General features: G+C 41.0%; 2 protein-coding genes and 3 pseudogenes across 2 annotated transcripts; 1 reads left to right on the top strand and 4 right to left on the bottom strand.

Annotated features, from left to right (window-relative positions):
• The first annotated feature begins 920 nt into the window (after positions 1 to 920).
• On the top strand, positions 921 to 10,499 carry LOC119357597 (annotated as a pseudogene).
• LOC119357552 overlaps positions 3,055 to 23,813 on the bottom strand; it is a 29,145-nt pseudogene continuing 8,386 nt past the window's right edge.
• On the bottom strand, positions 5,704 to 6,719 carry LOC119357586 (probable leucine-rich repeat receptor-like protein kinase At1g35710). Its single transcript, XM_037624489.1, has one exon. It carries the CDS (start codon positions 6,508 to 6,510, stop codon positions 5,818 to 5,820), a length of 693 nt encoding a protein of 230 aa, XP_037480386.1. The 5' UTR covers positions 6,511 to 6,719; the 3' UTR covers positions 5,704 to 5,817.
• LOC119357530 lies at positions 11,398 to 15,190 on the bottom strand (annotated as a pseudogene).
• Positions 18,230 to 21,348, bottom strand: LOC119357575. The gene is made up of 6 exons (XM_037624482.1): positions 21,202 to 21,348; positions 20,861 to 20,944; positions 19,836 to 19,997; positions 19,702 to 19,755; positions 19,404 to 19,550; positions 18,230 to 18,663 (listed from the first exon to the last, which is right to left on the bottom strand). The coding sequence occupies exons 1-6, from the start codon at positions 21,313 to 21,315 to the stop codon at positions 18,292 to 18,294; spliced, it is 933 nt and encodes a 310-aa protein (XP_037480379.1). The 5' UTR covers positions 21,316 to 21,348; the 3' UTR covers positions 18,230 to 18,291.

The following is a 23,813-nucleotide window of genomic DNA, read 5'->3' as shown; positions in this document are numbered from 1 at the left end:
CGCCAAATGCAGCGACTGCCGTGCCCGCTCGCCGGCTAGCACCACGACAACGCCACCGACCACGCCTGCGAGCTCTGCGTGCTCTTCTCAACTTCTCTCGGTGATTTATGCGATGTATGAAGAGAATCGGGTTGTTGCTGCTGACTTTGGTGGTTTGAGAGTCGATTTCAGGGGCAGGAAGAGGATTCGGAGGCATAGAGATTAGTTACCGCACACCACCTGTTCGATGAAATGCCCGCAGCACCAGTGGCGGAGACAGGGGGGGACCAGCAGGGGCCCTGGCCCCCCCTAAGATCACTGATTTGCTGGTAATTAGTAGATGAACAGTGTGCAATTTATACGAAAATACATGTAGTAGTATTGTTTGGCCCCTGTTATGAAGAGTTTGAGTCATTTGGCCCCCCTGATCCATAATTCCTGGCTCCGCCACTGCGCAGCACGCTGCAGCGACGTCTTCTTCTCCTTTCTCCGCGGGCGCTCGCCAGTCCACGCTGCCACCCATCAATGTTGACAAGTCACCGTCTAAAAGGTTGTCCCAGAAGGTATAGCCTGAATCTGGTTGATGTGCTCTCATACACCTTTAGATTTTTTTTACTTCTTTACAATAATAGGTATTTTTTCTGTAGTTTCAGTTACTTGCTGTAATAGAAACTGCTGATTTCAAACGCTAGCAAGTTCTTCACATGGACAAGACATAAGTGGGAATGCTATTGCTGCTCCATGCTCCTGGCTTTAGTTAAATATGGACCTCATTATCCTGTAGGAATTAATCATTCTTTTCGTGGCAGCAACATATTAATCTAGTTCTAGTCTCTAATATTTATACTGCACATGCTTTCTGTACGTTGAATTAGTTTCCTATCTAGTTCAATGTAGATTCTGATTCTAGCTCCTAGACTTGTGCTCAAGTGTCTTTCATTTAACAGATGACTGCAATGAAGGCTGCCAATAAAGAGCTGAAAGGGATGATGAAGACTGTCAGGATTGAAGATATAGATGTATGCAACACCCTGTTGTGTACCAGACTCGTCATTTGCTTGCTTATTTTTCCTGTCTATTTTTGTTTGAATTACAACTGAATCCATACCTTTTTTTATAACGCGCAGAGCATGCAAGACGAGATGATGGATCTTATGGATGTGAGCAATGAAATACAAGAAACTCTTGGTAGAAGCTACAGTGTCCCAGATGACATTGATGAGGAGGAACTTATTTGTAGTTGGCCATTCTTAGATGACTCTAACACTAGGTATTATCACCCTAAAGTTACTGAATCAAATAGTTTGCCTTACAGTGATAACCAGCCAGAAACCACACGTCAATTTAAATTCTGTAGTTGAATTCAATCCAGCAAACTCTCAGTTTTTATCAGTTCTCAGGTCCATGATTTACCTGAAACGTTTTGGCACTTTTGTCATAAGCCCTGTACAGACAAGACAGTTCTCTGTTTGCTGCACTCATTTTGTATGTTGAAAAATGCAGAGCTTGATGCTTTGGAAGCTGATGGACTTTAAATCAAATTCAGTCCCATCATACCTCTAACGAAACAAGGAGACATATCTTGTTTCGAGCTTAACTTACCTGCTGCACAAAGTGGTCATGCAGCAGTCATGGCAAATAGTCAGCAGGTAGCTAGTTATGTCAATTGCAAGACTGACTAGTTTCTGTGATGTTGATTTTCTGAGATAGTGGTTCGCATCATTTCCCATGCAATCACTGTGCATGAAGTTGTAGAAGGGTTTCTTTATCTCGTCACATGATCTAAATGACAGGCTAGATACCTGCGATCATTATATATGGAACTATTCCTAACCTATAAATTGTGTATTTTGGGTTTAATTTCATGGCAAGTACCTGTATTGTTGGTGTGAACAACTGAGCTTATCCTAGCTTACTAGCAAAAACAACTCATGGGAGGACATGCAAATCACTTTAATGCCAAACATGTGCTATATGATGGATTTGATCCTGAGCTCTTGGAACAATTACCGTTGTCTCGGTCTTATCATACCACAGCACATACTCTGCTTCATTTCAGTTTCAGTGAACGTCTATGCTTGTGTCTCAACCAGTAGACTAATTTGATGTGCTTGCTTTCCTCTGCTTGTGCAGGAGGATGAACTAGGACTGCCTGCAGTGCCGCACACATCAATTCATATCTGAAACTAACAAAAAAAAACTATCGTGTAGGTTTGATCTTGATGTACATGGTTGGCGCTTTGTTTGTGCATGGAAAAATTCATTGTATCTTTCCTCATATACCACTGCAAGTCGTTGAACAATGGTAAATGGAGCTATTCTCTATACGATTGTACATCTAGTTCTTAGTATGTCTCTGATTGCACTCTTCATGTCTATGATTGCACTAGCTTAGCTCTCGCCATTGACTGTCACCTGGGGCTTTTCATCTCATCTCATCTCATCCTTTGTTTAGCTTGTATTAGGCATGGAGAAATTTCATCTTAGGTTGCATCTTTGTTCCATGTCAATTTCGCCAACTAATGCTTGAATTTAAGTGTAGTAGTAAATTATTTGTTGTTCCATCCTAGGGACAAGGATTACATACTCCTGGATACAATGCTCCATCACAAGGACCAGAACTTCATACTCCTTCCGTACAATCCTCTGTAAGTCCTTTTACATAGTACTGTGGTAATTATGTTTTTTTACGCACCTAGCTCTGTGTGTTTACATTCATTTGTTCCTGTTTACGCATCGACCACTTGATCATTGTGATTTTTCCTGCTTGGTCCAAGGTATTTTACCTTGGTTCCTAGAGAACAATAAAGCGTGACCACTGATATCACTCCAGTTAGTAGAGAAATGTAGAAATATTAATACGCCATATCAAGTACCCTTGTAGAATGTAGAGAACAGCCGAAACAACGTGTCGTATGTGGGTATTATGTCTAAACAAATATAACATAGACACTGCATACATTTTACAAGCACCCCACAAAACAAAATTATATTTACGCATTGTCAGAAATCAGCAAGCAAGCAAACAAAGAAATATTAAGAACACGTGACGATTTTTACGTAGAAAACCCTTGCGGGAAAAAACCACGGGCACATGATGGTATCTTTTACTATATCAGGAGAGTGGCTACAAATACATAGACATACAATGAGTCATCAACTCTTCCTTACTTGCTGTAACGTAAGTGTGCTGAAAGGCACGGAACATGAACTAGATGAGGGTCGCTTGATGAGCATTTGGTATGCCTCCTGCATGCTTGGCCTTGCTTGTGGAGAAGATTCCAAGCAAGAAAAGGCCAGCTTGATGAGAGGAGATAACCTATTCTCTTCTGTTGTTGGTGTTGTCAGTCGTTGGTCCAGAATATCTTTCACCAGTATGACTTGTTCTCCGTTTGACATAGTACCATCTAATAGATCCCTTGGATGCTTCCCCATCACTAGCTCTAGCACAACCACTCCAAAGCTATAGACATCGCATTTCTCTGTCACAACAGATGTGTACGACAATTCTGCACAAAATAAAATCATTAGACTTCCGTCAGATGAGTCCTTCTGACGTGAGAAGAAAGGTTATAGTAGTACTAGTACATACCAGGAGCTATGTAGCCATACGTTCCTGCAAGTGCACTCCAGTTTGATGAATCGGGCTTAAGAATCCTTGCTGTGCCGAAATCCGAGACAAAAGCCTTGAAGGATGTATCAAGTAAGATGTTGTTGCTTGTGATATCTCGATGGATTATAGATGGACTGCATTCGTGGTGCAAATAAGATATTGCTTGAGCCACATCAGTTGCAAGAGAAATTCTCTTCTTCCAATCTAATTCCTTTGCTAGCTCCTGATTTTCTAATATTCCGTGGAGGCTTCCCTGCTGAATGTAGTCATAGACGAGAAATTTATATGTTGGATGGGAGCAGAATCCATACATTTTGACGATGCTTCGTTGTCGGATCTGTGTTAAGATTTCCATTTCACTACGAAATCTTCTTTCATCATCGAACTCTTCTTCCGTCTGATGAAGCTTCTTCACAGCAACCAGCTGCCCGTCTTGGAGTTGTGCCTTGTAGACTTTGCCGTATCCTCCTGTTCCAGTGATGTACTTATCATCGAAGTCTTCTGTTGCCCTTACAATATCGTCAAATGCTAATCTTCCATCAAAATTCCAAACAGAGAATAGGTCCCTTGCTTCAGAAGTGACACTTTCCTGTGGTTTTCTCTTCTTACGAGTAAGTATTATTATGACAACAATTGCAGCAACAATGCCAAAACCCATCACAAGAACAATTGGCAAAAGAAAACCAATTATCTTTCGTTTATGGTGACCAGCTACTGGAGTTGAGTAACAAGTTGGCAGGCCAGATAGGTTACCACACAAACCTTTATTGTGAAGAAACCAACTTGCTGAAGCATTTTGGAGTAGCCGTGTTGTTGGGATTGGTCCTTCCAAGTTGTTGTAGGACACATCGAGTGTTGAAAGGCTCACCATGCTTGCAAAAGATGACGGAATGATGCCGCTGAACTGATTATGGGATAAATTCCAAAATTCTAGCATCCCCAACTTCCCAAGTTGCTGCGGCAATGCGCCACTGAGGTTATTGTTGCTTACATCTAACATGATCTGCAGACTTGCTAAATTTCCAATCACACCAGGCAAACTCCCATTGAAGCTGTTGCTGTTGATCTTCAAGGAAAGTAGTTTCATGCAGCCTCCTAGGTCCTCAGGTACTGACCCGCTCAGTCTGTTTCCAGATATATCAAGGTATGCTAGATTGCCTAGCTTTTCTATGTGTGTAGGTATGGATCCAGATAATTGGTTAGATGATAAGTTCAGTCTATATAAATTTGCTAAACTACAGATTTCTTGTGGAATCCCACCGCTGAGGCGATTAGAATTGAGACTTAGTTCTTCTAGGTTCAACAATTTAGAAAGGATTGGAGGTATGGAACCCGTGATCATATTTTGTGCTAGACGTAGTATCGTTAGTTTGGTACATGCATCTAGATTTGGTGGGATCTGCCCATAGAATCTATTCGATGCAAAGCTCATCCTTTTGAGTTGTGGATACACACCAAAGTGCTGAGATATATCTCCTGTTAGTTGGTTCCTCTGAAGGCTAATTTCAACCAAACTGGTACATGTCTTTAAACTCCTTGGAATGGGGCCATTGAACATATTAGAAAAGAGATATAGATATTGAAGCCTACCCCCTGAACATATATTTGCAGGTAAAGGTCCTGAAAGTGAGTTGTTAGCCAGCCCAAGTGCAACAAGGTTTATGAGGTCTCCGAATTCTTGAGGAAGAGAACCTGATAATTTGTTATGGTTGATGTACAGTTCTTGGATGTTTTGCAGCTTCCCAAAAGTTTTAGGTATTGATCCCGAAATTTGGTTCTGGTACAAGTTTAAATATTTGAGGTTTAGCAGATTGCCAATCCCTTTAGGGATAGAGCCGGTTATCTGATTTTGATCGAGGGATAGTACTACTAGCTTGGTATTATTTCCTATGCTATCAGGAATAGTGCCAGATATTTGGTTGTTGGACAACCCAAAATTTTGGAGATTCAGCAAATAGCCCAATTCAAAAGGTATTGGGCCTGTGATTTGATTTGTATAGAGAGAAAGTTCATTGAGCATAGTGAGGTTGCCTATTTCTGGGGGTATTGAACCTGTGATTTGATTTTCAAAGAGAAAAAGTGTGTTCATCTTAGTGAGATTGGTTATGGAGATTGGAATTGGACCTGAAAAATCATTTGACTGAAGCTGAAGACTTTGCAAACGGACCAGTCTGCCTAGCTCTTGGGGTATAGGCCCTGAAAGTTGATTACCATATAGGTACAAATCATTTAGTTGGGTCAGATTTCCAAGGGTTTTTGGTATCATGCCGGTTAAGGGGTTGTTGCTTAGCTGTAGGCCTTGTAGGAATGGGACCAGATACCATGTTCTGGTGAATGACAAGATAATTTAACATTGTTAGGTTACCAAGAGACGCAGGGATATGTCCTGTGAGTCTGTTAGATGAGAGACCAAGCTGCATGAGACTCTGCAAGCCACCAAACTCAAACGGAATTTTCCCTTTGAGATGGTTGAAGCTAAGGTCAAGATAAGATAGTGATGATAGAGAGCTGATACTAGCGGGTAGTACACCGTGGAGACTGTTGTTCTGAAGGTCAATATATGCGAGGAATGGAAGAGCCGAGAAGTTGAGCTCACCAAGCTGGCCACGGATGCCAGCACCCGGCAGGGATATGTTGGTTACCACCCAGGGCATGCCGCGGCCATGGCGGATAGCCGTGCACATGATGCCCGACCAGTTGCAGGGCCTGGTGTTTTCTTGCCAAGAGCTCATCTGCAGTGGTGGGCTCGCAAGTGTAGCTTTCCAGTGGAGGAGGGCCATGCGTTGAGACCTCAGAGAGATCCCTCCATGGTGCACCGCATGTGCTTCTTCCAAGAGAAGAAGGCACGCCACCAGCAGTAGGCAGAGGTACAACAATGGTGTTGAGCATGATGGCATTTTTCTGCGTAGTGTTTGCATGCTTTGTTTGCTCGGGGGATATGATTCTGTGCATACTGTTGATGATTATTTAACTAGTGTGTCTTCCGTTGTTGTGAGGTCATCAATCAACACACAACAGTTGAGTGGAAGTTGTTGCTGGATGACTATTCTTCAGCGTGTTGCCATCCCTGCCCCTGTTTCCTTCCCTTTGGCAGCTGCTGCTGGGCAGACAGTTTTTCCTTCTTCAGTGTCGCCATCTATTCCTCTTTTTTTCTTTCCTTGTGCCTGTGGAAAAATGACAAGGTAATTATTACTAGAAAGCAATTGAAGGCAGGGATAGAAGGGTACCCACGGAGTACGCCTACTCATATCTTTCCCAGTTCTCCTCCGTCCAGAACTTATGCACTGAATGGACTTTGAGTTAACACTGCAGTAGAGTTTGTTCTATCTCCTGTGGTTGTTTTGATAGTATATTTGATCATGTAAACTGTAACTGCTTCAGTTAAGCTATTCTCCACGGTACCAATGTTAAATTTTCCCTTTTCACTTTTCAGTTGGTACATAGAACAAACTGTTTAGCTCACGGAATCGTGGCTGGTGGAGCAACACAACGACAAATTGTGGGAAAATTCTGTGCTGGTGGTAAAAATAGAGGTTTGGGTGTTGAATTGTGGTTAGTATAAATGCCAAGTCTTGTTGGAAGTCCTGTGTACGAGGAAAATGACAGAGTGGCTCTGTACAACCATGCAAGTATATATTGTTCGAAGTCCTGTGGAATTCATAACCTATACAACCAGGCAGCATCTTGACCACACAAGCTGAAGCAAAAATACAAGCTCAAATGGGTCACTGCGCTTTCGGTAGGTCTGCCGGCCCATGTACGTTGTTGATTGCCGTGTAACATCCGACATGCCAATATTCCCTGGTATGCCCCTTTTTAATTTATGAGTAATCAAAAGGGTGCAAATCCACTGTTCAACCTCCGATATTCCATCGAACATCTGAGAAAGCATTGAGGAAGGCAGAAGAAGACTTGTTTTGGAATAATGTGAGCCACTCTCTGTCTCTGTATGGTGGTTGTACATCCTATTATTATATAGCATGTCAATCACACCGTCTGCGTTGAATCTCGATGGAATGTTTAGGTTGGAAAGCAAGCACAAGATGAATCTGTATTAGAAAGTGATAATGAGAGCTGTTCTCTGAACTCACACGATTGTTCAGAGTATTATGTTAGGTGCCTGCCTACCTCTCTCTCTGCAATTTCTAATATACCATGCTCTGTAGTAGTCGGGTTTTTTCTTATCCTGTCACATGATCTAATTGAGAGAGGCTAGATTGTTGAGATCGTTATGAACATATTTCTGAACTCTTAAGTCGTGTATTTCAGGCTTAGTGTCATGAAAGATACCTTTTTTGTTGGTGCGAAGAACTGAGCTCATCCTAGCTTGATCTTACTAGTAAAACAAACTAGTGGAAAATTCCGTGCTGGAATTCTATTGATGGTTTCTATGTTCGATTGAGGTTAAGACAAATAGTGGACCGCATGCAAGTCTTGTTGGAAGTCATGTGTTTGGCTGCAGCTTGTGGAATTCAAAGCTGAAGAAAAGTTGCAAGCTCACGTAGGTTGAATCGGTAAAAGTCTACTACTAGCGCTTCATGTACGTCTGCTGGATTGCCGTGTAATATCAAGCACGGCAATATTTGCCACGATGGCTCTTTGCACGTTGCTACGGTAAAACTAAGGATGCCAAGACATTTTCCTTCTTCTCGCTTCGTCTCTTTCAACCTGCTCCTCGGCTCAGCCATCATTTCATTCCAGAGTGTCTTCACACTGTTGGTTTTCGAATGATAGTGAGTTCTAAAAGGAGGTGTTCTCTGTACACCCTATAGTTAGCATGTGTGTGATTGCAACTAGCCTAGTTGAGTTCTGAGGTGAATTGGTATCTACTTTTCTGATAAAAAGGTTATTGGGGTATTTGCTAGTTCTCGTACCATCTATACTCACCCTTTCTGTCAATAAGTTTGCATTAGGCATGTAGAAATAAGAAGGCTGTATGATATTTGTTCCGTGTCAGTCCTGCCAACCAATGGTTGAAACTAAGTAAGCCACATAAGTACTACTCCCTCCGTTCCAAAATGCTTGCCGTGATTTTAGTTTAAATTATTTGTTGTTCCGTGTGAGTCATTCTCTTTTTTTATACTTGAAGGTTTCCCTGTATAAAGGGCACTGATTACCCTGTATCATTTAATCATTCCTCTTGTGGCAGCAGGCTATTATTCTAGTGCTCTAATCTTTAAACTCCACATGCTTTCCCTACAGGTATGAAGGTCAACGTGACCTCCTGTCCAACCAAACTTATAATCTTGACCAACTTGCTTTCGCATCATACAGAATTAAAGATGCTCAACACACTGTGTGTTGCCTTAGTTTCCTATCAAGTTCATGATAGATTCTTATTCTGGCTCCCAAACTTATGTTGAATTGTCTTTCATTTAACAGATGACTGCAATGAAGGCTGCCAATAAAGAGCTGAAAGGGATGATGAAGACTGTCAGGATTGAAGATATAGATGTATGCAACATCCTGTTGTGTACCAAATTCATTATTTGCTTGCTTAATTTATCCTGTCTATTTTTGTTTTAATTACATCTCAATCCATACTTTTTATAATAATCATCCGCAGAGCATGCAAGACGAGATGATGGATCTTGGATGTGAGAAATGAAATACAAGAAACTCTTGGTAGAAGCTACAATGTCCCAGATGACATCAATGAGGAGGAACTTATGGGCGGTATGGCTCTTATTCGGTAGTTGGTTATTCTCAGATAATTCAAAACCTTACTTGGCCAACTAGTTTTCCTTGCAGTGGTTACCAGCTGGGAACCGCTCTTCAGTAAAAGTTTCGTAGTTGAATTTGATTCAGTACACTCTTCATTTAATATTGGTCTTAGGTTTCATCTGAAACACTTTTTTGGCCCTTTTGTTGCAAGACTGGTTTTGCGTCATGCATGTGTTAATTTACAGAAAAGACGGTTCTCTGTTTGCTGTTCTCATTTTGTACGTTGGAAAATACAGAGCTTGATGCTTTGGAAGCCGATATGGACTTTGAGTCGAATTCAGTCCCATCGTATCTCCAACCAGACAAGGAGACTGATCTTGATTCTGAGCTTAACCTACCTGCTGCACCAAGTGGTCATGCAGCAGTCCTAGCGAACCGGCAGCAGGTATGTCAATTGCAAGACTGACTAGTTCAGTTTCTGTTCACATTGATTCTGATGCTGATATCCCTAGGAAGAAATCGATGGTTCATGTCATTTCCCATGCAATCACAGTGTTTCCTTTTATCTTGTGACATGATCTAATTTGACAGGCTAGATGCTTGAGATCATTATGAATGTAGTGCTGAACTCATAACTCTTGTATTTTGGGCTCAACTTCATGATGCATGCATATGTTGTTGGTATGAACAATTTGAGCTCATAATAGCTTGATCTTAATAGTAAAAGAAACACACAGAGGGAGAACATGCAAACTGTTTTCATGCCAAACATGTGGTATATGATGGATTTCATGATGAACTTTGAAGTCTCCATTGAATATCTCAGACGGCACATACTTTAATTTGCTTGATTACCCCTGATTGCAATGTGAACACTTGTCAACCAGTAGACTAATTTGCTCTGCTTATTTTTGTCTGTTGGTGCAGGAGGATGAACTGGGACTGCCTACCGTGCCGCACGCATCAATTCGTACCTGAAAGTAACAAAAAAGCTATGGTGTAGGTTTTGATCTCGTTGTAAATGGTCGGCACTTTGTTTATGCATGGACAGATTCATTGTATCTTGCCTCATATACCACTGCAATTCGTTGAACGATGGAATGTCTCTTTCCCTTTGTGTTGGAACAATAGTGTGTGATAAAGGGAGTGTTCTCTATATGGTTGTACATCCTGTTGTTAGTATGTCTCTGCTGAGTTGAATTGGTATCTGCTTTTCTGATAATGAAATTATGGGACGTTGCTAGCTCTCGTGTTGTCTGTCACGGCTTTTCCTATCATCTGATCTCATCCTTGGTTAAGTTTGTATTAGGCATCAAGAAAAAGAAGGTTGTATCTTTGTTCCATGAAAATCTCGTTACAAGTGCTTGAAATTAAGTGAAGTAGTAAATTATCTATTGCTCGATCCTAAGGACAAGGACTACACATGCTCCATCCTAAGGACAAGGATACATATGTGTGCCCTACAATCCTCCGTAAGCTTTTTTACCTAGTACTGTTGTACTTTTCTTGTTTTATGCACCTATATCCGTTTGTTCACATTCATTTGTTCCGTTTACGCATCGAACACTTGATCATTGTGATCATTCCTGCTTGGCACAAGGTATTTTACTTTGATACCCAGAGAACAATAAAGCAGGATGACATGATAACGTGTCAGTTTTGGATTCCATTTTTTCACCTTCAGGTTCATGGGAGCAATAATAAGGAAAAGGACTACATACTCCTGCCCTACAATCCTCTGTAAGTCCTTTTACTTAGTATATTGTGGTACTTCTCTTTTTTTATGCACCTATATATCTCCAATGTGCTTACATTCATTTCGTTCCGTTTATGCATTGTGATTATTCCTGCTTGGTCCAAGATATTTGATCTTGATTCCCATATGGAATAAATAAAGCAGGACAACATGGTACTGCGCCAGTTTTGGATTTCATTTTTTTCAATCTTTATTAGGTTATATGCGAGCAATAGTAGATAAAAAGAGACAAATATTAGGACACATTTAAGTACCCTACAGACAACAGCCGAAAGAAAGTGTCACATGTGGATACTACAGTCTTTAACAAATATAAGCAACCCGCAAACCAAATTATATTTATGCACTGCAAAAATCAGCAAGCAAAAGAAATATCAAGAACACAGGACAAGACACACATTTTTACGTGGGAAACCCTTGCAGGAAAAACCACGGGCACACAATGGTGATCTTTGTTGTATCAGGAGAGTCTACAAATACATAGACTTACAATGAGTCTTCAACTCATCCTGTGTGGCATGGCATGTCATATGGCAAGAGGTATATATAGGTGGTGTATGAGTGATGTATAAGTAAACAAAATTAGAAATCTGAATTGGCCTCTGCTTCGGTAGACTCTGGTTTCTCACTAGGATTCAGACCTTATGTCAACATGCATCCCTTGCTGTAATGTAAGTGCGCTGAAAGGCACGGTAGTTGAACTAGAAGATGGCTGGATGAGTGTTTGGTATGCCTCCCGCATGGTTGGCCTTGCTTGGGGAGAAGATTCCAAACATGATAAGGCCAGCTTGATGACCAGAGCTAAGCTATTCTCTTCAGTTGATATTGGTGGTGTTGGCCGTTGGTCCAGAATATCTTTCACCATCATTGACTGTTCGCCGTTAGAAAGACTACCATCTAATAAATCCCTTGGATGCTTGCCCATCACTAGCTCTAACACAACCACCCCAAAGCTATAAACATCACATTTCTCTGTCGCAACAGATGTGTATGATAGTTCTGCACAGAAGCGTCAATAATATTAGAATTAGGAATAAATGGATAGAGACGAATGCTTCTGACGTGAGAAGGAAGGTTATGCTAGTACATACCAGGAGCGATGTAGCCATACGTTCCTGCTAGTGCACTCCAGTTTGATGAATCGGGCTTAAGAATCCTTGCCGTGCCGAAATCCGAGACAAAAGCCTTAAAGGATGTATCAAGTAAAATGTTGTTGCTTGTGATATCTCGATGGATTATAGGTGGACTGCATTCGTGGTGCAAATAAGATATTGCTTGAGCCACATCTGTTGCAAGAGCAATTCTCTTGTTCCAATCTAATTCCTTTGCTAGCTCTTGATTTTCCAATATTCTGTGGAGGCTTCCCTGTTGAATGTAGTCATAGACGAGAAATTTATACACTGGATGGGAGCAGAATCCATACATTCTGACAATGCTTCGTTGTCGGATCTGTGTTAAGATTTCCATTTCACTACGAAATCTTCTTTCATCATCCAACTCTTCTTCGGTCTGATGAAGCTTCTTCACAGCAACCAACTGCCCATCTTGGAGTTGTGCCTTGTAGACTTTGCCGTATCCTCCGGTTCCAATGTTGTACTTATCATCAAAGTCTTCTGTTGCCCTTACAATATCGTCAAATACTAGTCTTCCGTCAAAATTCCAAACAGAGAATAGGTCCCTTGCTTCAGAGGTAACACTTTCTTGTGGATTCCTCTTCTTACGAGTAAGTATTATTATGACAACAATTGCAGCAACAATGACGAAACCCATCACAAGAACAATTGGCAAAAGCAAACCAAGTATCTTCCCCTTTTTGTGAGCAGCTACTGGGGTTGAATAACAAGGTGGCAGACCAGAGAAGTTACCACACAGACCTTTATTGGGAAGAAACCAACTCGCTGAAGCATTTTGGAGTAGCCGTGCTGAAGGGACCGGTCCTTCCAAGTCGTTGTAGGACACATCAAGCATTGAAAGGCTCACCATGCTTGCAAAGGAGGATGGAATGCTGCCACTGAACTGATTATGTGATAAATTCAGAAGTTGTAGCATCAGCAACTTCCCAAGTTGCTGCGGTAACACACCACTGAGGTTATTTTTGCTCACATCTAACTTGATCTGCAGGCCTGCTAAATTTCCAATCTCACTGGGCAAACTCCCATTGAAGTTGTTGTTGTTGATCTTCAAGGACTGTATTATTATGCAGGCCCCTAGTTCCTCAGGTATTGATCCACTTAACATGTTCCCAGATATATCAATGTATCCTAGACTGCTCAGCTTTTCTATCTGTGTAGGTATGGGCCCGGATAATTGGTTGAATGATAAGTTTAGTATATATAGATGAGTTAAACTGCAGATTTCTGGTGGAATCTCACCACTGAGATGGTTAGAGTCAAGTCTTAGTTTTTCTAGGTTGGACAATTTAGAAAGGATTGTAGGTATGGGACCCGTGATCATATTTTGTGCTAGATGTAGTGCCACTAATTGAGTAGATGCACCTAGATTGGATGATATCAGCCCAGAGAGTCTATTCGATGCCAAATTCATCACTGTGAGTTGTGGATAAACACCAAAATGCTGAGATATATCTCCTGTCAGTTGGTTTGACTCCAGGTCAATTTCAACTAAACTTGAACATGTCTTTAAACTACTTGGAATGGGGCCATTGAACATATTATACGCGACATTGAGAGTTTGAAGTCCGGCACCTGAACATATATTTGCGGGTAAAGGTCCTGAAAGTGAGTTGTTAGCTAGCTCAAGCACAACAATGTTTATGAGATATCCAAATTCTTGAGGAAGATCACCTGATAAATTGTTATTGAAGATTCGCATTTCTTGGATGTTGTGCAACTTCCCAAAAGTTTTAGGTATTGATCCTGATATTTGGTTCTCATTCAAGTATAAATATGCGAGGTTCATCAGATTGCCAATCTCTTCAGGGATGGAGCCGGTTATCTGATTTCCATAGAGGGATAATGCTACTAGCTTGGTAATATTTCCTAGGCTCCCAGGAATAGTGCCAGATATTTGGTTGTCGAACAACTCTAAATTCTGGAGATTCAGTAAGTAGCCCAATTCTGAAGGTATTGGGCCTGTGATTTTATTTGTATCGAGAAAAATTACATTGAGCATAGTGATGTTGCCTAGTTCAGGGGGTATTGAGCCTATGATTTGATTTTGGTAGAGCATAAGTTGGTTTAGCATCTTAAGATTTCCTATTTCTGGGGGTATTGGACCTGTGATCTGATTTTCATAGAGAACAAGTTGGTTTAGCTTAGCGAGTTTGCCTAGTTCTGGGGGTATTGAACCTGTGATTTGATTTTCAAAGAGAAAAAGTTGGTTCATCTTAGTGAGATTGGTTATGGAGATTGGAATTGGACCTGACAAATCATTTGAATTAAGCGCAAGACCATGCAAATGGACTAGCCTGCCTAGTTCTTGGGGTATAGGCCCTGAAAGTTGATTACCAAACAGGTACAAATCATTTAGTTGGGTCAGATTTCCAAGGGTTTTTGGTATCATGCCGCTTAAGCTGCTGTTGCTTAGCTGCAGACCTTGTAGGTTGACAAGCCTTCCAATCTCCTCAGGAATGGGACCTGATACCATGGTTTGGTGAATGGCAAGAATATTTAACATTGTGAGGTTGCCCAGAGATGCAGGAATATGTCCTGTGAGTCTATTAGATGAGAGCTCAAGTACCCCGAGACTTTCAGGCCACCAATCTCACTAGGAATTTTCCCTTTGAGCTGGTTGAAGCTAAGGTCAAGTGCTGAAAGTGCTGACAGGGAGGTGATACTAGTGGGTAGTGCACCATGGAGACTGTTGTTTTGAAGGTTGATATATGCGAGGAATGGAAGAGCCGAGAAGTTGAGCTCACCAAGCTGTCCGCGGATGCCAGCGTCTGGCAGGGAGATATTGGTCACCACCCAGGGCATACGACGGCCATGGCGAACAGCCGTGCACATGATGCCCGTCCAGTTGCATGGGCTGGTGTTTTCTTGCCAAGAGCTCATCTGCAGCGGTGGGCTTGCAAGTGTAGCTTTCCAGCAGAGGAGGGCAATGTGTTGGGACCTCAGTGAGATCCCTCCATGGCGCGCCGCGTGTGCTTCTTGCAAGAGAAGAAGGCACGGTGCCAGCAGTAGGCAGAGGTACAACAATGGTGTTGAGAAAGATGGCATCTTGCTGCCTAGTGTCTGCGTGTTGTGTATTGGTTGGAGGATGTGATTCCGTGGGAACTATTGATGAGTATTTAAGGAATGTCTCGTCCATTGTCATGAGGTCCTCAGTCAGTCAACACACAGCAGTTGAGTGGAAGCTGCTGCTGGATGATATTCTTCAGTATCTGTCACCATCTCTGACCAATTTTTCTTTCCTTTGGCAGCTTTGTTGGACTGCCAGTTTTTCTTTTTTCAGCGTGATCATCTCTTACTCTATTTTATTTCCTCATGCCTGTGGAAAGATGACACAGTAATTACTCCCTGAAAGCAAATTGAAAGCAGGGATAGAAGGGTACCCACCACAGCATACGCCTACTCATATCTTTCCCAGTTCTCCTCCATCTACAACTTATGCACTTAATGGACTTTTGAATTAACATTCTGGTACAGTTTTTATCGGATGGTATCTCCTCTGATTGGTTTGATAGTATTTCTTATTTGTTTGACCATAACTGCTTGAATATTTCTTAAGCTATTCCCTAAAATGTTTCCCTTTTTGCTTTTCAGCTGGTACGGAACAAAATATTTAGCTCAAGTGGATGGTTAACCATGGGAAAATTCCATTCTGGAATTCTATCGATAGTGAATATGAAAAGGTTTATGTGCTGAATTTTGGTTCATACGAATCTTGGACCAATTGTGTCCTGTGTCCGAGGGAATACGAGGCAGTGGCTGCAACTTGTTGAATTCAAGTGGCTGGCTGAAGAAAGGTCCAACTTGTGGGATACAAGTGGGGGAATACAATTAAGCAAAAATTTGGAGCACACTGACCGAAGAAAAGTTCCAAGCTCAAGTGGATTGATTTGGTAATATTCTACTTCTTCTAGCACTTTCTGTACGTCTTCCCATGTATGAGTTGATTGCCCAGCACTTTGTAAATACAAGTAACCAAAAGTGTGCAAATGATTAGTATTGCTCCCATACTTTGGTAGCTCCAAGTGGCGCCTGTGCTTATGTGTATGTGTAAATTAGACTGGTTGCATCTTAAACATAGTCTCTAAGGTAGACTCATACTACCTTTGCTGTTTGACACACTTTCTGCATTATTCTGTACGTCACCCCGTGCATGGTATTCTCTTGCCTTAGCTCCTGGTCACAAGAACTTGATTTTTTTTCCTTCCTGATCCCAGTTGAACAATGAAATGTCTGTTTACTACTTTTGTTTTGGAATAATAGCGAGTGATAGAGGGAGCTGCTCCCAATACGGTTGTACGTCCTGCTTTTAGCATGTCTGGTTCCACTAGCTGAGGTGAATTTTGATGATTTTTTTGGTTGAATTGGTATCTACTTTTCTTATAAATAATTTATGGGGCATTGCTAGCTCTCCTGTTTTCTGCCACCTGGGCCTTTTCACATGATCTTAAGTTTGTCATAGGCAGAAAGGAAAAAGAAGGCTGTATGTTTGTTCCATGTCAATCTCGCCAACCAATGCTTGAAACTAAGTAAGACACAGGGTACCGTAGTAGTAAATTATTTGTTGTTCCATGTCAATCATTTTTCTTATGAGCACACGACGAATTTCCAATGTTTGCTTGCCTGCGTTACCATCAACCAAACTTGTACTGCAAGTCTGTAACAAAAGTCCTGATTATTCAGACTATTAAGTTAGCTGATTAATTTAATTTACAAATCTTCAGGGGCGGGCCACAACAAGTATCAACCTTTGAGACACATCTTCCTGCTCACCTGTTGCCAAATGATATACTGACGCCTGTGTAGATAGATCATTGTGCCCAGCTGATATTTCTTATGTGCAGCAGTGCCGGATCTGATCATCAGAGTTCGTGAGATGCTGCACACAGCATCACGACCGTCATGGGTGAATCCTATGGTGTGCCCAAATAATTATGGTGGACAATCAAGCCAAAAGAGAATATTTGGTGAAGCCGACCACGATTTTTTTTTAGAGAAAAAGGACGCACCGCCCGCTTTCATTATATCATATTAACGAAACATGAAGGCAGATCACCTCAGAAGGAGTGCTTGCAGGTTCCGAGTCAGCTCAGGATGTATCTTTTCATGCTTCCAGTTGAATGATCTACATCACATCTCCAGCACTGACGGGAAGGCTTGGAGCTCTCTTGTGCCTGATCAAGCATGAGTCCAGACTATATGGAGCAACTCTCCATTTGATGGACAAAACGATCCAGCAGTTCTGATTGCATATCCAAAATTGGTTTCCATCACATCAAAAGATTGATTATTTTCTGTTCTACCCCAAGGACAAGGACTACATATTCCTGGATATATAATGCTCATATGGACAAGGACTTCATAATCCGGCCCTACAACCCTCTGTAAGTGTTTTTACTTAGTATATACTGTACGTCTCATGACATCCTCTGTAAGGTCCCTGAACTCGACGATTATTCAGATTATTGTGTTAGGTTCTAGATTTTCTGCTACAACTCGTCACGAGAAACGAAAGCAAAAGCAAGCATCGTGCCTGTCTCCAGCTTGTTGGGGTGTGTGCTCGATCACCCCCCGTCCCGTCATCATCATCACGGTCATCTCCTGCACGCTTGTTGGGGTGTGTGCTGCCTGACTCGGCTACTTGTGCAGTTGTGCAGGAAGGAAGAAGTGTGCTCGCCAACCCTGCCCTGCATGCAGTGAGTCTATCCGAGACAAGCTCCAGGCTTTCAGTGGATGGAGGGTTTGGCCACAGCAGCAAGTGCACATACAGAATAAACATTTTGCACCCAAACACACACTCCTAATTATTCATCAGATGGATAATATACCACATTGGTTGGTAGTGTTCTACCAGGGTTTCCTGCCCCATATTTGGGCCAATAGAGGTCCGATCATATGGTCTTTGCTGCTTTGATGCTTCACTGATTTGTTTTACGATTGTCACCTAGCTCTTGTCTCAGAAGTGCACGTGTTGGGAATGGCTTAAGTGCGCGGTGGAAACCAATAATTTTTTCATAAACTAGTGACGATGGTGATAATCAACATCAAGACCAAGTTGGAACAAGATAAATGAAATAAGGGACAGTCTTTGACCATTAAGTAACATCTTTTTTATTTATTGAATCCAAATGGCAATACAACTTTTTTTATCAACCAACACAACCACTTGGTCCACCATAGTTGAACATATAACCTTTCTTGTATTCGAGAAATAAATTATTTGCTCTATAACAATCTGGCCTATCAACTAACTTGATCATGGGAATGCCAAAGAGGTCAGAAGAATGGCCATTTGGATTGTAATTCTGAATGTGCTTGAAGTACGCAGATCTCTTATCGTCATAATCGGGGAAGTGGCCGCTACCCATTGGAGGACCATGTGCATTCTTCAAGTAATTCACGAATCCAGTCAAGGCTTGTATACGTCGTGTTCCGGGGCAAAGCTTATTTGGAAAATGTCCCAAGAATGATGGTTTTTGTAAATCGTGACGGTACACCACCCAATCTCCGGAATTTGGATCCTGTAGTCAACAAGGGATTGATGACATCAATGAACAATAAATTTCATGTACAAAAAGAGTAGAAAACATGTTATTTGCAAGAATCTTGGGTGGCGTACAATTTCCTAGATTCCAATGTTCCATATTTTCTTAATAAAATACAAAGCATGGTACTCAATAACCATGTGAATTTATGCCTAACTAATTTTAACATTAATAAGATCTAACTTTGTTAATTTTAATCCTCTATTCTGAAATAGTTGCAATCCACTACCTATTTTTCCTATTCAAGCAGCCATGCCACGTCAACAAGTCATACATGTTAGTTGTAAGTTTACTTTTCTTTCTATGTGTGCATCCATACCACATCAACAAGTCATGCATGTTCCCCGTAAGTTATATTTTTCATATGTGCTTGTTTTTCCTATCCATGCAGTCTTGCCACGCCAGCAAGTCATGCATGTTCATCATAAATTACTGGTTTTGCATTTATTTTTTGTTGTCATGAATGGATTATATGTTGGACACTCTGAGGATACCTATGCAGTTCATATTTCACATTTTGTTAGAAAAATGGAATTCTGTTAACTACAATCCAACTTTTTCTCTTTTGTAGTTGCTCTTATAGCATCTATTTACGTGATTCATTTGATGAGGTTGCTGCAGGAACGCGCATGTATCATCTACTTATTGTAGAAATAGTAGCATATTTGTGAATTCATATAGATATAGTAATCTCCAGAATGGGACAAATGGTGCACCTTGTTGAGGCTAAGCCTAACGTAGTGGTCTTGTTCGCCATAAATTGATGGAGGAGCCACGGCTTGTCCAGGTACCAGATTAGCTCGACTTGCAGGAACAAATCCTGGGCACTGCAAGTTGTAGCACCCCTTCGATTTCAAGTCCTTCTGAGCAACAAAAAAGGAAACATGTATTATTTTGGATCTAAAGAGACTTTTACTTAGTCCAGTAGTGCCTCTAACTCCTATGAAATACCAGAAAACTATATGGGGACCACAATAATATATAACTTGTTAAAATGACATTGATTATACTTACGGTCCAATATGTAAAGAAGCGAATATCTCTATTATGGTACAAAGAGGGGGAAATCTGCAAGCAGAAGCAAATTATGAAATAGTTGTTTATTCAAAAGCATTTTGACTTTACCATAATGGGTGATATGTTTGTACATGAAATCCAACTTGAATTAAGTTGTAGTTTCCTCCATCTTGACAATAGATCTGTAAGGATGCTCCGGATTCTTGAGAAGTTCCTTGATTTGGTGAAGCCCATATACTCATGTCAGCTCGAAGGCCGTAGAATTGTCCTGGCTCTGTGTGCCACATTGCATACTAGTGATAGAAGATTATAGCTCGAATTAGTAAATAACCAGAAAAATCTATAGAGAATGACATAATAAACAAGTGAAGGTGTGCGTTCTTGGCCTTGGTATGAGGTTCACCTACTAGACATTTACAATGGGGAATTTTTCATGCTATCTTGGAGTTAGTCTAGATTAGTTTTCATTGGCCTTGTTGAGTATATCATACTGGATTTAGCTTCCTCCGTGGGGTGTGGTGTCAATCCAACGCAGTTAGACCTTTTGTAGTGATGCATGCAATGCTTTAGTTCATGTGCATTTTCGATGGTCTTACTTACGTGTTTGGGCTCACAACATCTTCTCTCCTCCTTGTGGCATGGGTGAAACAAGATTTGATTCTCTCTCTAATAGGTGTGAAGTGTATTGCCAATAAAGTTGGTATGTCAGCATAAGTCTCCAATAGAGTATGTCTTAAATGCCTTTCTGAAGCTGTTGTTCACAGTATTTTGGTAGCATGTTTTGTATGTAATGATCATAACTTTTGCGGTATATATGGGATCAAGATAAGTTCATTTAGGTGTATCCCTTTTATCTAGTCTTTATATACCACCTTGTCTCTTGGACCATTGGCCATAATTTAGATTGACCAGCAATGATTTAGATACATCATGAATGAATTAGATTTCTACTGTTTTTTTCTCTATGGTTTAAATATGTGATGCTTATATTGGAAATACCTTGACTTTGCCTTTTATATTTGTCACATGTCACTCTGGCATATATATTGTGACGTTTTTTGTGATCAATACCCAACAAGTTAACAAAATATCCCAAATCTAACACATGAAAAAGTAAAGAGAGAGATATACAGAGAATGGGGTTGAGTGTGTGTACATGAGAAACAATGCCGCTTCCTTCATTCATGATATCAGCTCTCCAAGGAAAATGGAAAGGTTTAGGTCTTAGAAGAGTGGTGTTCTGCAGAGGGAAATAATAGTTCATGACTAGTTAGCATATATAATTGATGTACAGAGTCTTTGAAAGATAAGTATTTGTTTCACATATGTGTCCTAAATTTTAGTTGGGCATATAAGTAACATAAAGTAGTTATGAATATTAACACCAGTAGTAATTATCAAGATTAAGTGGTAAAGTAGATACAACAATGGGATAATACATAAAATAATTGATAAAAAGTTGTATATATCAAAATCTAAAAGTAAAATATTGGTTACCTTCTCATTTGTCTGGAGATTGACATCTACGTCTATCGATTCAACAAAGGTGAGGTGGAAGGTTATACACAAAAAGCATAGTAAGACCGATATGGCAACATAATCACCTCCCATTTGTATAGGTAATTGTGTTATTTTCAATGAAATAGTAACTATGTGATTCTTGACGTACTTGTATCTTCTTCATAGAACACAACTTATATAGAATTGAGCCAGGTTCTTTTTTTAGAAGGCTTTAGATTGCATTGTACTGATGATGCACTGAACATTTAATGGGTAGTCATCCGGTGAACTAATCTTTCTAGAGTTGGGTATAAATCAATTGTTTAATTAATGTTCATTAAATACGGACTTGGTTTACATCCAAATAATGATTGCTTGATGGCCTATCTTTTATATGAATATAGATCAATTTATGCATCAATAATAATTAACAATGGACTTGATTTACATCCAAGGAATGGATGTATGAGGACATAATTGCAGAGGTGGAGGAGCGAGAAACCATAAGAAAAGACTTGCCTTCTCTTCATTAAGATATGATCTCTTAGCAAAAATTCTCTCACCACATAAGTAGGAATATCTTGTTATTAGAGATCAGACGAAGAGTAATACATTGTACATCATTTTTTGTTGTCTTCTCTAGTTTACACAGGGGACGTAAGATAAGACAATCTTATCAACCATTGTACATGCCCTCATGATCTATATTTTCTTATATGCAAAAAATAGGCATTGTCTCAGTGTTCCTTAAGTGTGGAGCTGATTTGCATCTAATGAATGTTTGATTCATGATATATCTTTGTTTGGATATGAATATAGATAGATTTTTCATCAATTTTTATTTCTTAGTGGACTTGATTGACACTCTACTCCATTTAACACATATACCAGTTAAGTTAAAGAGGGTCTCCATGTTAATTGCAGGAAAATTGGGCTAATGTTAATATTACAACACCTATAGACATGGGACCATTGGCTGACCTGGCTACAAAAATATACTATATGTACCCTGTTGACAATACCATTTGTTGGAATGACTCACAAATTTCATTATTCGCCATTCAATGACTACAATCTAGGGCCACGACACCAAGATAATCCTCACGATCTCACAATGACGATACCAAGCCCAAATGCCTCGAAAGATTTGCAAAGATATTGCGAATAGAACATCTCCAATTTCAGGGGCAAACATCATTGAAAATATATCTATCCATTTTGAAGTTTAATTGTGTTGATTAAAAAATATTAATGTACTAACAGTTGTGATTAAGGAAAAATCCATGTTTCTTTACGTGTAGAAGTACATGGAGCCACAGGAAGACGCGCCTATCAGGCAGAAAACTTGGAGTGACCATATCTTGCAGGTGGTCGAAAGTAGTCATGGAGATTGACCAGCACCCAGGGACTTTGGGCTTGGCGGCTGTTCCAGCGGAGCAAGAAGAACAACAAATCATGGTACCTTCTGTTGTGGCATTCCGGCCCTCGAGGCCAACGGTTGCGTCACTCCTGCTTGCCATCACTGTCGCATGTGACTCTAGATCTGTGCTTCCCTGTCGGCGGCAATGGATGAGTTGCGAGAGAATCGCGGGAAGAAGTTGCACAACATACAATTTATATGGTCTGATAAAGGCATGTGTGAAGGGCAAAACAACAGCACGTCCCTCAAGAATTACGCCGGTAACAGGGCGATGCGTGGAATTCTGGCATGAGAAACAAGGGCATGCTTTCCGCTGTAAAAACTTTTTTAGAAGGATCCGTTGTAACAACTTTGGGCCCATGCCTGGCGCGATGGGCTTCCACGCCATCGTTGAGAAGGCACGAGCTGACCCGTTTAATAGGCTTTTTTTAATCATCGTACATCCATTTCTTTGGGCCGTTTCAGGTCGCCCGTCTAGACCTTTGGCTGTTTCCGGACCATCATTTTGTGTGGTGTAGACTACTTCAGCCCATCGTAATTGTGAGGTCCATCACGGGCACCAAATCATAGAGCCTGGCACGCACACACAGTTGACTAGAATTGCCTTTGTGTTGAGAGAGGAGGGTCAGCAGTTGCTATATGCAAAGATAGCTAGGGTCTTTACTTGGGCAGCTCAGCGCTCGTCATTGCAGGTGTATGGGATGCACCAACGCTGGAAGCCATAGCATGTCGCGAAGCCGTGGCGTTGGCAGAAGACCTCAACCTACATAACTACATCGCGGCATCCGATTGCAAACAGGTTGTTGACGATCTAGCCAAGGGAAGCCAAGGAGCATATGGTGCTGTAATCAGAGAGATTAGACATAGAGTTCCATCTACTAGCAAGTTTATTTTTGAAGGGCGTGCGGCGAATGTTGAAGCCCACAAGTTAGCTAAATATGCTTTGTCTTTACTCCCAGGGCGTCATGTGTGGTTTGGCCAGCCACATGACCAAACTTGTATCCCACTCTCTCTGGATTTTGAGTAATAAAAGGCTTTTACCCCTCAAAAAAAAGTTGACTAGAATTGCCTTCACCAAGCGCGAGAGCTTTATCACAACGGATGTATGTCGCTCTTTGCTAGCGTTACGACGTCAATCACCTACAGGCGTGTCCAGCGGGCCAGTCCATTGAGCGGAAGCATTCCCAAA

The sequence above is a fragment of the Triticum dicoccoides genome, chromosome 1A, assembly GCF_002162155.2.
Source record: "Triticum dicoccoides isolate Atlit2015 ecotype Zavitan chromosome 1A, WEW_v2.0, whole genome shotgun sequence".
Taxonomy (NCBI): domain Eukaryota; kingdom Viridiplantae; phylum Streptophyta; class Magnoliopsida; order Poales; family Poaceae; genus Triticum; species Triticum dicoccoides.
The sequence above is the reverse complement of the archived record's forward strand: the minus strand, read 5'-3'. Positions and strand labels throughout refer to the sequence as shown.